The following is a 12496-nucleotide window of genomic DNA, read 5'->3' as shown; positions in this document are numbered from 1 at the left end:
CAGCCAAATAGATTATCGCTAACGATAGAGTGGGCAATGACCTTTGCAATGATTATTTTTTTACTTTAAACAAATTGACAAATGACAACAAAACATAGTGTATCATGAGAGTTTTCTTCAAATTCTTAAACAACTTCTTCAGAATAGAATTATCACAATTTGCTCATATGTTGATATTAAATATTAATGTGCTTTAAAACAAATCCAATCATATTTTAACTAGATAACAGATACTTTTTATTACCAAATTTATGCATAAGGTTTTATTGCGGTCAGTATGAACTTACAAATCAATATGCAAGGTTTGTAACGCAACATTCCATGATTAGATATTATCAAAACCACGTTGGGGGGTATTCCGTAAGTTGGTAATTGACAAATATGCCAATCCTTTTGAGACTGTATCTTAGTTTAAACATAGAATTATTTTGATATGTTTATTCAATCATCACAGATATATTGGCTGCGAGTGGGTGAACTTGTGGGTGACAGAGAGGAGAAAATCAATGGTTTTGTATGGCAAGCAGATACATCTGGCATTAAAGTTGCTTGGTATGCTGTTGATCCACAGTCCGGCATAAAAGAATACCTGGTTTCCGTTGGTACCAAAAAAGGTTGTCTTTTAAAATAAGTACTTTTAGGAAAAGATATAGTTTCGATACTGTTGTCAAGTCATTAAGGATTGCATATTTTGGTATTGATATGAATTCACTTATAGTGTCTTTGAATCGGAATAGACACATTTATTCTAAAACCAGTTGTTGGTATGATACGGTGTATGTCCATCTCATATTCTTGATGATGGTATCAAACTTAATTCCTAACGAGTGGAATGCTTTCATATGATAAAGACATAATCTTTTAATCAGTTAAATTAAAGACTGAAGATGGCATGTCAGTGTGTTCATTTATATATCATTGTCATTTTGCTAAGTTTTTTTTGTTACTTATTCTGACATTGGACTCGGACAAAGATTTACTGTGCGTATTGCTATGCTATGTAACATTGGATAGAGGTATAAAGGGAGGTTTACACTTGTCATTTTTGGGCCCCTGTATAGCGTGCTGTTCGGTTCCGTGTTGAAGACCGTACTTTGACCTATAATGGTTTTCTTTTACAAATTGTGACTTTGATTCAGTGTGTCTCATTGGCACTCATACAACATCCTCTCATATATGTAGTTACAAGTCCTATAAGAACATTTAATTATACCCCCGCTTTAAAAAAGGGGGGTATACTGTTTTACCTCTGTCTGTCAGTCCGTCCGTCAGTCAGTCCGTTCCATCATTATTTTTCGTCGCATTTTTCTCGGGAACTACAATACAAGGATTTCTGAAATTTGGTTCAAGGGTTTATCTAAGTCAGCTATATACCGTTTGATGCGTTTTCAGATTGATCACTTGACAACTTCCTGTTTACCGAACACTTGTATGATTTTACACATGATAGCCAAGTTGAAAATTTTCGTCACATTTTTCTCAGGAACTACAATACAAGGATTTCTGAAATTTGGTTTCAGGATTTATATAAGTCAGCTATACCGTGTGATGCGTTTTCAGATTGATCACTTGACAACTTCCTGTTTACCGAACACTTGTATGATTTTACACATGATAGCCAAGTTGAAAATTTTCGTCACACTTTATTCAGGAACTACAATACAAGGATATCTGAAATTTAGTTTAAGGATTAATATAAGTCAGCTATACCGTGTGATGTGTTTTCAGATTCATCACTCGACAACTTCCTGTTTACCGAACACTTGCATATTTTTACACTATTTATATTATCCACTTGCGGCGGGGGTAACATCAGTGAGCAGTAGCTCGCAGTTTCACTTGTGTATACCCTGTATTACTTAAGGAAACAATACTGTAATATTTTATGATTGGATTGTTTATAACAAAGTTGCAGGGGAAACTTCTGTTACGTTGACAAATATGATAAGCTGCACATGAATTATAGTATCATATCATTCCTATTACCAAATATGATCATGTTAACGACAGACATGTATAAAAACTTGAATGTTTTGGTAGTAAATTGTTCTTCCCATCACGATAGACTATGGGATAGATAACATCTTTTTAGCAAAGAACATTTCATCGTGAAAGATGATGTGTTTCCCCGCATTTATGTATATTGTATCATTCTGATTAATTTATTTCCAGGAGGAACAGATATTCTAAGTTGGAAATCTGTAGGTACTATAAATGATGCCTATATTAATGGTCTTTCCCTGACCGTGACGGATGCGGATACTAAATGGCCAGTTTATTATGTGACAATGAAATCTGTAAATGGTGCAGGAATTATCAGTGAATCTGTTGTATCTTCTCCTATTATTGTAGTAGATGAAGACCAACCTGGTATGTAAAGCAACCATCATGTCAATTTTTAAAATAATGTGTGCTTTTGTATCATTATTATATTCTGCAACTGGTATTACATAAATAGCGTTAAAAAGTTTTTGTCTACATTTATTTGGAAAGATAATAAATTTCTTTTATGAATTAACAAAATTACTGAAAGACACTTACTTTAGTAGTTGGTATCCTCGTATGGCACTCAATTTTACATATTATTTGTATTTCCATATTGCCTTGACAAAAATGACAGACATTTAGAGAATCTATGACAATTGATAAAATACAAGTAACATTGTAACATTTTTTGTGTACATTGAAATTCAGATTTTCATGAGTGATTTATTAGCATACCGGGTTTTTTGTTTTGTTTTTTTGTTTTTCTCTCGCTAATGCATTTAACATTAAGCATTTAACAGTTAAAAAACTATTAAAGGTAGAAATGAATCAGGCACATTTTGTTTCAGCAAGGTTTAAGTAGTTTTACTAATAATTGATTATCTTCCAACGATTTCTGATACATAACCATTTCCATAATATGTATGTCAGGATTGCATAGACCACGTGTAAGTCAAAGCCAATTTTGTTTATATAAGTGGTGAATGGAACGATATTGTTTACAATAAAAAGTTGAAAATAACAAATACCTTGTTTCACATTTTGATATATAATTATCATAGGGCAAATTAGTTTCTATTAAATTTTAGTTTTGCATTATTGCAAGGTAATTTTAATCAGGAAATTTATTTTGTTATTAGGCATTGTTGTAGATGGAACAGACAGCTCATATACAGTTGGAAATGATATCAACTACCAGTCTGATGCATCTACAGTATCAGTACAGTTCAGTGAATTTACCAGCCACTTACATGGTGTAATGTCCTATGAGTGGTCAGTAGGCACAACACCAACAGCAGAAGATGTTCTGCCATTTACCTCTCATGGAATTGTTCATAAAGAGGAGAATAATGTAAAGGGGGACGGTAATGATACATGTTATTTTCTGAAAATATTACCCAAAAAATGAGATAAAACAACGGTAAGATATAACCATATCTTAATTCAAATAGATAGTGAGCTTTCAAAAAAGAATAAGATATAACAATAAAATAACTCTTTTCTTCTAATCCTGTCTGCAAAATCATAAAAGAGAGGCGAAATGCATAAAAGCATTTGAAAAAAAAACATATGACAAAACAGGTAAAAGTAAAATATAAAAAAAAAATATATATAAGATACAGCAGATAAAGCTTGAATTAACGTTCTGAAAAAGGCAGTTTATGCAGCATATTAATATAGTTTTATATTTTTGACATTTTCATGTAATCTTCTGAAGCTGAAAATCTATTTCGATACCTTATCTTGGTATTTCCTTATTATGAATCCTTAAAATCTCTAAACAAGATTGAAGGTGCTCTAAAATTAATCAGATACTATGTGAATTACAATGTAATCTTTTTAGAAAGCATTAAATATTTATGTATAACTGCACCGTCTTTTAAAGCAGATAAATACAGAAATCTTAATACTTCGATCTATTCAAAAACTTTATAAATGAAATGTTAAAAACCGTGACTTGTCAAGTTGTCAGTCCATTTTAATACCAGAGCTATGCAACTATGGTAAATCTTTTGATATTATATCACCATCTAGATTTCATTGAAACAGTTAAACTAACAATTAAGAGTATTAATAATGGCGGTTTGATGAGACAACTGTAGTTATCATTACAGATATGTTATAACATGTTATAGGTGTACAAATCAGAAAAGTAGGAGAAATGCAGATGGCCTTTTATGACCTTTGTTTGAAGATACGTTGCTTTCCTTAAGGAATCAAATTAGGCATTTACATACGAATTTGCTGTTATTATTACTCCGTAAGATAAGATTTCAATATAATGATATGTAGGTGAAAGTTTAAGATTTGTTATTTAGGTGTGACAAGTGCTGGTTTTGCTCATACAACAGTACAATTACAGCCAAATGTAACTTATTACACTACTGTTAGAGGAATAACAAATGTTGGAAATGTCCTGGAGTCTGTATCTGATGGATTTACTGTTGATTGGTCACCTCCAACTGTTGTTGTGGACAGGTATATAGAAACGCGTACTTAAGATTGATTTACCAATATTTATTCAGTCAGTCAGACATTTTCCAAACACGGCAGTCAATACAGATCTGTTCAGTCTTTTTGGACTTTTCAATAGTTGTAGTTTATCTGTACTCATTAATAACATACTTAATTGTCTGGAGGTTGCAATTCTGTAAAAATAGACAACAATGCAATTATCCATAGAAACTGTGTTGCCGGCTGAAACTGTATCACTATTAAAAATAAGTTTTGTAAACATTATATCCAAGGGTGGATGCTCATATGCATGACAAACTTTTCAATGATCACAATAAAGGGCTGTGCAGCATATATATTTTCAACATCTCTGTGCGCTGAATTTCTAAGATTTTAAGCATATACTAAAATTCTCTTCTCTCCATCCCTGACCTGAATCTTTACCAGAATTCAAGACAGCCGCTAGATACGATTTGTATACTGTTAACCTTCGGGAGTTATGTCTCTATGAAATGAAACGTAGAACTCATATCTGAAATATCTATGAATATTAAATTTATCTCCCAAAGAGGCATTGTTTCTGAAACAGATGTATTTACAAAATGCAACATATGAGGCAGCTCAACTTACTGAACAGGGATTATTTCGGTTGACTAACAATTTATCATCTATAATTTACCCGAAACATGTATTTGAAGTACACTGTTGAACTATCATTGATATGGTCATAATAATAAATTAATTGTTTACAAAACCTAGCATTATCGAAACACCAAGGATTTTGAGCCCAAAGAGTAGATTTCCTTAGTTAAATTTATCAAAAGCTTCTAGACTTTAGGTCATAAGGCTCTTCAATTTTGTTCTATAGTTGGCCTTTGATCTCTTTTTATTTGCATCGCCAGGTGGTCTTGTAAAACATTTGCACCGAATATAATTACTGTTGATGAGTTCATAATGAACAGGTATTTCTTAAGGTTTGAACATTCTAGATTCAAAAAATCTTTATATCTAAGAATTTACAGTCAAAAAGTCATCTTTAACTATGGTAACGGACATTTATATATAACGACTTTGCATCTGATGAATTTATTGTCTATAAGGCTATCTCTAGTTATGGTGACGAACATGTATATCTTAAGTCTATGTATCTGATGAATTAATTGTCAATATGTTTATTCTAACTGTTATAAATGACACGTATACATTTAAGCTCACATAGCTTTACATTCACCGGGTCACTTCAAACTGTAGCGATGCTCAAGTATATCCTAAATTTTAACCTGAAAACTAACTATATCAGATAAAGATTTCGGAAAAAGTATTAATCTTTGAATCGGGAATGACTAGGGAAAAAAATCAAATAGTTTCTTGACTTTTTTGACAGGCTGACTGATAAAATCTCTTCAGAGACAAACATAGGAGCAGGATCATCCATGTATCAGAAAACACCAGATGCTCTATCTGCAATGTGGCATTACAATGATAGAGAAGGCAAAGTAAAAAGAGCATGGTTTTCTGTGGGAACATATCCGTATGGCAGTGATGTTCATGAAAAACGAGAAGTTAATATCTCTTTCACACAAACAAGTAACTTGCCATTGGCATCCGTGTTGCCAGATCTGTCAGGTATCAATTATTGTACTATATTGTTAATTTTGCAAGTCTGAAATGATGTCTTTAAAGTATTTTGTGGAATAACTACAAAGAATGCTAAAATTTTTAACCCAGAACTTTGGGGATTCAATATAAGAACATAATGAGTTATAAATTTACAACCAATGTTTAATACCAAGTCAAGAATATCACGCCAGAAACGAGTCTATATCAAAACACAATAGTTCCTATACATACTATTTTTTAAATCTGATACCAAATCCAAGCTTTTGGACTTGATACCATATTCAATCATTTTTTACTTATGTTATTTATGTTATTTATTCAACAATAAACAAAATTATGGTATATTAAAAGAGTAATAGCATATTTTTCATGGTGTGCGTGATTATGGTACTTGCAATGTTTCAGTAATCAGTATATATGCTCTAAATTTCAAAAAAGAGTTGTTTTAAACACAAACCATACAATGTTGTATCTTTGACAATTTGCCAATTTATTTACACTTCAGAAAATGTGTTGTGAAACAACTAAAATTGACGTATTTGATATAGAAAGCACAGGTCATATGTTTATTTCTATAAAATAACAAATAACACGAAACAACCTGCATTTCTTTTTTGCAGGAAAACCAAATATAATCAGTATTTGGGCAGAAAATGAAGCCGGTCTTCTGGGGCGAATTATATCAGGAGGAGTGATATTTGATACAACATCACCGGGTCCAGGTGTTGTTAAATGTCCAGAGTATGTAGGGGTAGGTTATATATGATTTTGTTTATACAACGTATTCCACCAAGACATCATGTTGTTACATATTCAGAGTATTTAACAATAACTCATATTGATATTGTGCTGCTTTAACCAGAACGCTAGCAGAATGTGTACGGATATATAACGAGTCGTTTTATTTGTAAATTTAAATATTGTGTCAAATTCGTGATTTAAATATTTTGAATGAGTATTATTCTGTATGATGGTGGTACATACATGGCAGTATATGGTTACTCTGTCAATACTTTTTTGCTGATTTTCAAATTTCAAGCGAATCCCTACGTTTTTGTTTCTTTATATTAATTGATTTTTGAGATTTGGACATGGGTTCAAATAAACTCATCATAGCTATATATATATAGATACCAGGAATTAATTTAGTATATACACCAGACGCGCGTTTCGTCTACAAAAGACTCATCAGTGACGCTCGAATCCAAAACAGTTAAAAGGCCAAATAAAGTTCGAAGTTGAAGAGCATTGAGGACCAAAATTCCTCAAAGTTTTGCCAAAAACAGCTAAGGTAATCTATGCGTGAGGTAGAAAAGCCTTAGTATTTCAAAAAAATCAAAAATAATAAACAGTTAATTTATGAATATAACCATATCAATGACAACGACACCACAAAAAGTGCCAACTACTTGGCTTACAAATTTATTGTATTACACAATAATGGTCACAACTTGTCAATACAATATATTGTGATGTATTATAGGATCATAAGCGATGGTAAATAGTTAACTATTAAATTGTTCAAATAGATCATTATAAGCAATAAACAATCTGGTTACTTCTGTGTAACTCTTCCAAGTAAGTAATATGACTGTTGTCATACATTCGTTTCATGTGTTTGAGCTTTTGATTCTGCCATTTGATTGGGGTCTTTCCGTTATGAATTTTCGTCGGAGTTCAGTATTTTTGTGAATTTGCTTTTTATATGATGACTGTATTATGTTTGACATGAAGGTGAATTTTAAAAACAGTTACTTAACATACCATTTGTGTTTCTTTTATCTGGTACCTTAAATACAAAAATATATTCTACAAAATAGAAAAGGGAAATGTGTTAAAGAGACAACAAATAATCTACATAGTATAAGACATATCCTGGTGTGTAGGAACTATTTTATTTCACACATGTACTACTTTTCAGTGTGTTTTTATCAGGCCCATTTTGGTAATATTACATTTTATAGATTCTATACAAATCATTTAAGCAAAGAGTTTTGTCCAAGCCAGTGCAAGTGGCCGTCTTAAACTTGCAATGAGTGATGCCTGTACCAAGTCAGGAATATGACAGTTCTTGTCCATTCGTTTTTGATGCGTTTTAATTTTTGATTTTGCCATGTGATTATGTACTTTCCAAATTGATTTTCCTTTGAGTTCAGTATTTTTGTGATTTTACTTTTTTCGATATTAAGAACAGCAGTAAAAGCGCTGTTTTATTTTGCTTTTTGTGTAAATGTTATATTCTTGTGCTGTGCAGGTTCATTTTTTGTCATGGATGGACATTATATATCCACTATTCTCTTATACTGTAGATATTGGTTCCTATTCATTGTAAGTGGACAGGATTCCTAGACAGTGAAAGTCCTGTTCAAAGATATTTAGTTGCGATGGGATCGGAACAAGGTGCTGCTAATGTTTATTCTATGGAGATACCAGGGTATTTTACAGAACATTCTATTCAAGGTAAACATTATTTCATAGCTTGTGAAAGCCATAGCGAAAATGGAATTTGGTATGTGGCAACAAACAAAACCACTGAAATACAGGCGTCTTTGGACAAGCACATACTTTAATTAAGTCCTAAATTTGTTTTATAAATTCTAGAAGTTAAATCACTGACATTTGAAACACGGTTTTAAAAACGCATGTTAAATATCAAGATTAAAGTCTACTGTTAGGAATTGCAAGAATATAATTAAATGAAACATATATCAATATAGCATAGTTAAAAATACATTTAAATATAAGCACATCTATACTAAATAAGATTTTTTTAGGAGTCACAAAGCAACTGACACATGGTAAATCGTATTATGTTACTGTGACTGCCGTTAACATGATTGGTTTGGAAACGTACGGCTTCTCTGGATCAATTGCTATAGATACCACTCCACCAAAATATGGTAGAGTTATCGATTTACATACAACATACAGGTTAGATGTGACAGATAATGAAGTAACTGTCAACTTAAATGCCAAAGTGTGTGATGAAGAAGAAGGTAAGAATATTCTTATTTAAGAATAAACTATCTCACGCATACATCTGTCAAAATTTCATATAGGATATTGTAAAACGATACATGTTGTTCATTATTGTTTAACATGTAGTTTTTACAAGGCTCAATAAATATTGAAATACTAAATGATTATCAACACCATAGACCACATAAACAATGAGAAAACTAATTGGACTTGTACAACATGAAGACAAAACATATTACAACTGGAACTGAGTGTTGCAATCCCACTAATACATGTTTGATTTATAAATCTAAATGGGTTCTTTTTAAAAAAATTAAGCACAACATTTAAAGTTTAGAGCAATTATGTTACATGCAATGGTTACTTTATAAAAACACTTTAAGGAAGACCACACAAGCCTTCATTTGTTTAAAAAAAAACAAGAGTATTGGTAAGTGTAGTAAAGTGATTTCATAGAAATCCAAGCAGAGAGAGCTGATTCGTATTTGATATCATATCGAAAAAGCAAAGATGTAGGTCTTCTGACCACTCTTTTTATAGGATCTTTTTTGTTCAAATAAAACAAGTATCATTTCGGTGAAAAAAAATCAAAAAACACTAAGGAGGCAGAGTGTTTTTAGTAGTTCATTTACACTATCAATAGTTGTCGACACAGATTGTGTATTTCGACTCCAACCCAACTGCAGAATGACGGGGTAATCTATGTGATATACTCACCATAGTTACAATGTGTACGCCAGACGAGCATTTTGTCCACAAAATGCATTTTGTCTACCAAAAAATCAGTTAAAAACAAGGAGTCAGAAGAATCAAATTTTTTTAAAGGTTTAAATAAAGTACGAAGATCACGAAATTTTGTAAACATGTATAGATAGTTCATAGCAATGACAATTCATGTTTACATTTAAGTGCTGAATTCTTGGTTGGTGAGAAATCGCTGAAGTATCAAATTCTAATGTCTAGCTAAATATTTATTTATTTTTAATATGCCATAGCTTCTCCCAATTTGATGTCTATAACGAAAAATGTAAGCATCTGTTACGTTCAACGTTTTGTCACCACCATGGGATATACGTTATGTCTTTCTTTTTATGATACACCAGGGAGAAAACGTCCACAAACCTTGGCATCGTCCTAATAGTTGAAAATAAACTGAGCCTTGTTTTATATTGTATAAAGAATCTACAGTTGTTTTTAATTGAGGGCTTCCCTTCCGATTGAAAACTGAACAGAAGCTAGAAAAAATCACAACATATTCAGAAATAATTCATAAATTGTATGTGTTTTTACACCCAAATCATTTTTCTGAAATGAAAATATCATCAAAAAAGGTCAGACCAAAATTTTTGAAAGCCAATGCTAACTTAACACGTTTAAACGTTCGCAATTGTCTCGCAAAATTCTTCAAAGGTCATTTTTGCTCAAATGGAGTTGAAACCTTAGTTCACCCAAATGAGGTAGTTTTTCATTCTTTCATGTTTTATTGATTAGACACGAGATTTATAAGGTAATCGTGCATATCTACGTGTAAGACTGGGATTTTAATATTAAATTTAACTTTAAGTTAAAAACATATAATTTCTATTGCAGAGTGCGATTCACTTGATGCTACATGTTCAGAATCTTTATCAACTGTATCAGTAACGTGGCAACCATTCAGTGATTATGAATCAGGAATTGTTAGGTATGTTACAACAAACAATTATATCAATAACTTAATATTGTCTATTTTTGTTTGTCTCATTGTTGAATATTTTCATTATATCACTGTGAGTTGATACGTTTTCATTGGTGTATATTTTAGTGGTTGGAGAACAATTTGATACTTGGTTTTGTATTATTTCTTAGTTATATAATCTTATTACCCTTCTACATATGTATATAGTTTCTTCAATACAAGATGTATCTCATGTCTTATCTGTTACTTGTATATTTAAACTTTAATTGAATGTTTGATACTTTTTTAGATACCAGATAGCAGTAGGAACAACTCCTGGAGGAGGACAGATAAGGTCATTCTTCGACATACCAATAGATGCCCAATATCATACAGTGAATGGTCTTGATTTAATGGGATATAGAACGGTAAATTTGTTGATACAAACTTAAAGCTTAATTTTGCTTTATAACATTTCATTTTTTCCACATCAAAAGCTATTGCTCTTGATATGATACCATGAGGATGCATCTGACGCCAATCATACCTCTGCACCTTTGTCATGTAGAGTAATCCAAATATCCCTCACCCTAACAATATCTACAAATTATCAAACTTGATATGTTGATGATTCTTTCATGTTGAAAATATCTATAGCTGGTCATAATTTGATTTTGAATGTAACGCGATCTCTGATTGGCTGACGTTGTTTTGTTAATAATCTCATAGACATGAGATATAATAGTATTATATCTACTATACATCAAGCATCAAAATCATTTGTGGGAAAAAATCACAAATTAGAACTACCTTTAATTCCATCTGCTATTAAAAGGCTAGTTAAAAGTTCAAAAGGATCTAAAGATATGTATGTTGTTTTAAATAAAAATGGAAGTGTTCCCACTAGTCAGTTAAAATGGACTGAAATTTTTGGCTCTGATCAAAATCATTGGAAAAAAATTTATAAACTGGCATTTGTTGTCACAAATAATACTAAGTTACAGTGGCTACAGTATAGATTCAATCATCGAATCTTAGCTACAAACAAATTTCTTCATAAAATTAAGATTTATGATAATCCAAATTGTATTTTTTGTAATAGAGAAATTGAAACATTAGAACATTTATTTTGGGAATGTGAACATACACAATTATTATTAGAACAGATTGAAAATTGGTTTCTGACCAATGGAATTAGTGTACTTTTTACACAAGAAGTTTTTTTGTTTGGTAACTCTTCAAATATATCAAAAGGCAATGCAGAACATACTATTTTTCTTACCATAAAGCAATATATTTATAATTCTAGATGTTTTAAAAACAATCTTACATTAAACTCAGTAAAAGAGAAGATGAAATATGTGTATGCAATGGACAAAAATATTGCTATGAAAAACAAATGTGAACATCAGTTTCTCAGAGAATGGAATGTTTTTGATACATTACTTAGTTAAATACAAAAATGTATATACTTTACATTCAATATTATACATGTTATAAATGAAAATGCTGTATTTACTATACTAAAATAGAATTCAATTTCTAGATGAATTATATTGAAAACTCATCACACTCTTCTCTCTCACTCTCACTCTCTTTCTCTTTCTCTCTCTCTCCCTCTCTCTCTCCGGTGTTCAAACTGCTTTACTCTTTATCTTATATTTGTATTTAAAAAAAAAAAAAAAAAAAAATTGCTTCCTAATAGACAGTTGTATTGATTAGATAATATCTATAGATTTATATATTATATTGCTATTATATTTGTGTATATTATGTTGTAAATTGGAAGTTATAAATAAT

General features: G+C 31.1%; 1 protein-coding gene across 1 annotated transcript in view; it reads left to right on the top strand.

Moving 5' to 3' along the window:
* The window catches only part of LOC134684582 (uncharacterized), a 117196-nt gene that overhangs the window by 65890 nt on the left and 38810 nt on the right, over nucleotides 1-12496 (top strand). The window contains exons 21-30 of the mRNA XM_063543877.1: nucleotides 455-614; nucleotides 2173-2370; nucleotides 3126-3350; nucleotides 4305-4464; nucleotides 5825-6066; nucleotides 6681-6811; nucleotides 8370-8520; nucleotides 8835-9056; nucleotides 10630-10723; nucleotides 11007-11124. Coding sequence (XP_063399947.1) covers nucleotides 455-614; nucleotides 2173-2370; nucleotides 3126-3350; nucleotides 4305-4464; nucleotides 5825-6066; nucleotides 6681-6811; nucleotides 8370-8520; nucleotides 8835-9056; nucleotides 10630-10723; nucleotides 11007-11124 — 1701 coding nt within the window. The remainder of the gene's footprint in view (nucleotides 1-454; nucleotides 615-2172; nucleotides 2371-3125; nucleotides 3351-4304; nucleotides 4465-5824; nucleotides 6067-6680; nucleotides 6812-8369; nucleotides 8521-8834; nucleotides 9057-10629; nucleotides 10724-11006; nucleotides 11125-12496) is intronic.

This window comes from Mytilus trossulus, chromosome 9 (assembly GCF_036588685.1).
Source record: "Mytilus trossulus isolate FHL-02 chromosome 9, PNRI_Mtr1.1.1.hap1, whole genome shotgun sequence".
NCBI classification, from domain to species: Eukaryota; Metazoa; Mollusca; class Bivalvia; order Mytilida; family Mytilidae; genus Mytilus; species Mytilus trossulus.
The sequence above is the reverse complement of the archived record's forward strand: the minus strand, read 5'-3'. Positions and strand labels throughout refer to the sequence as shown.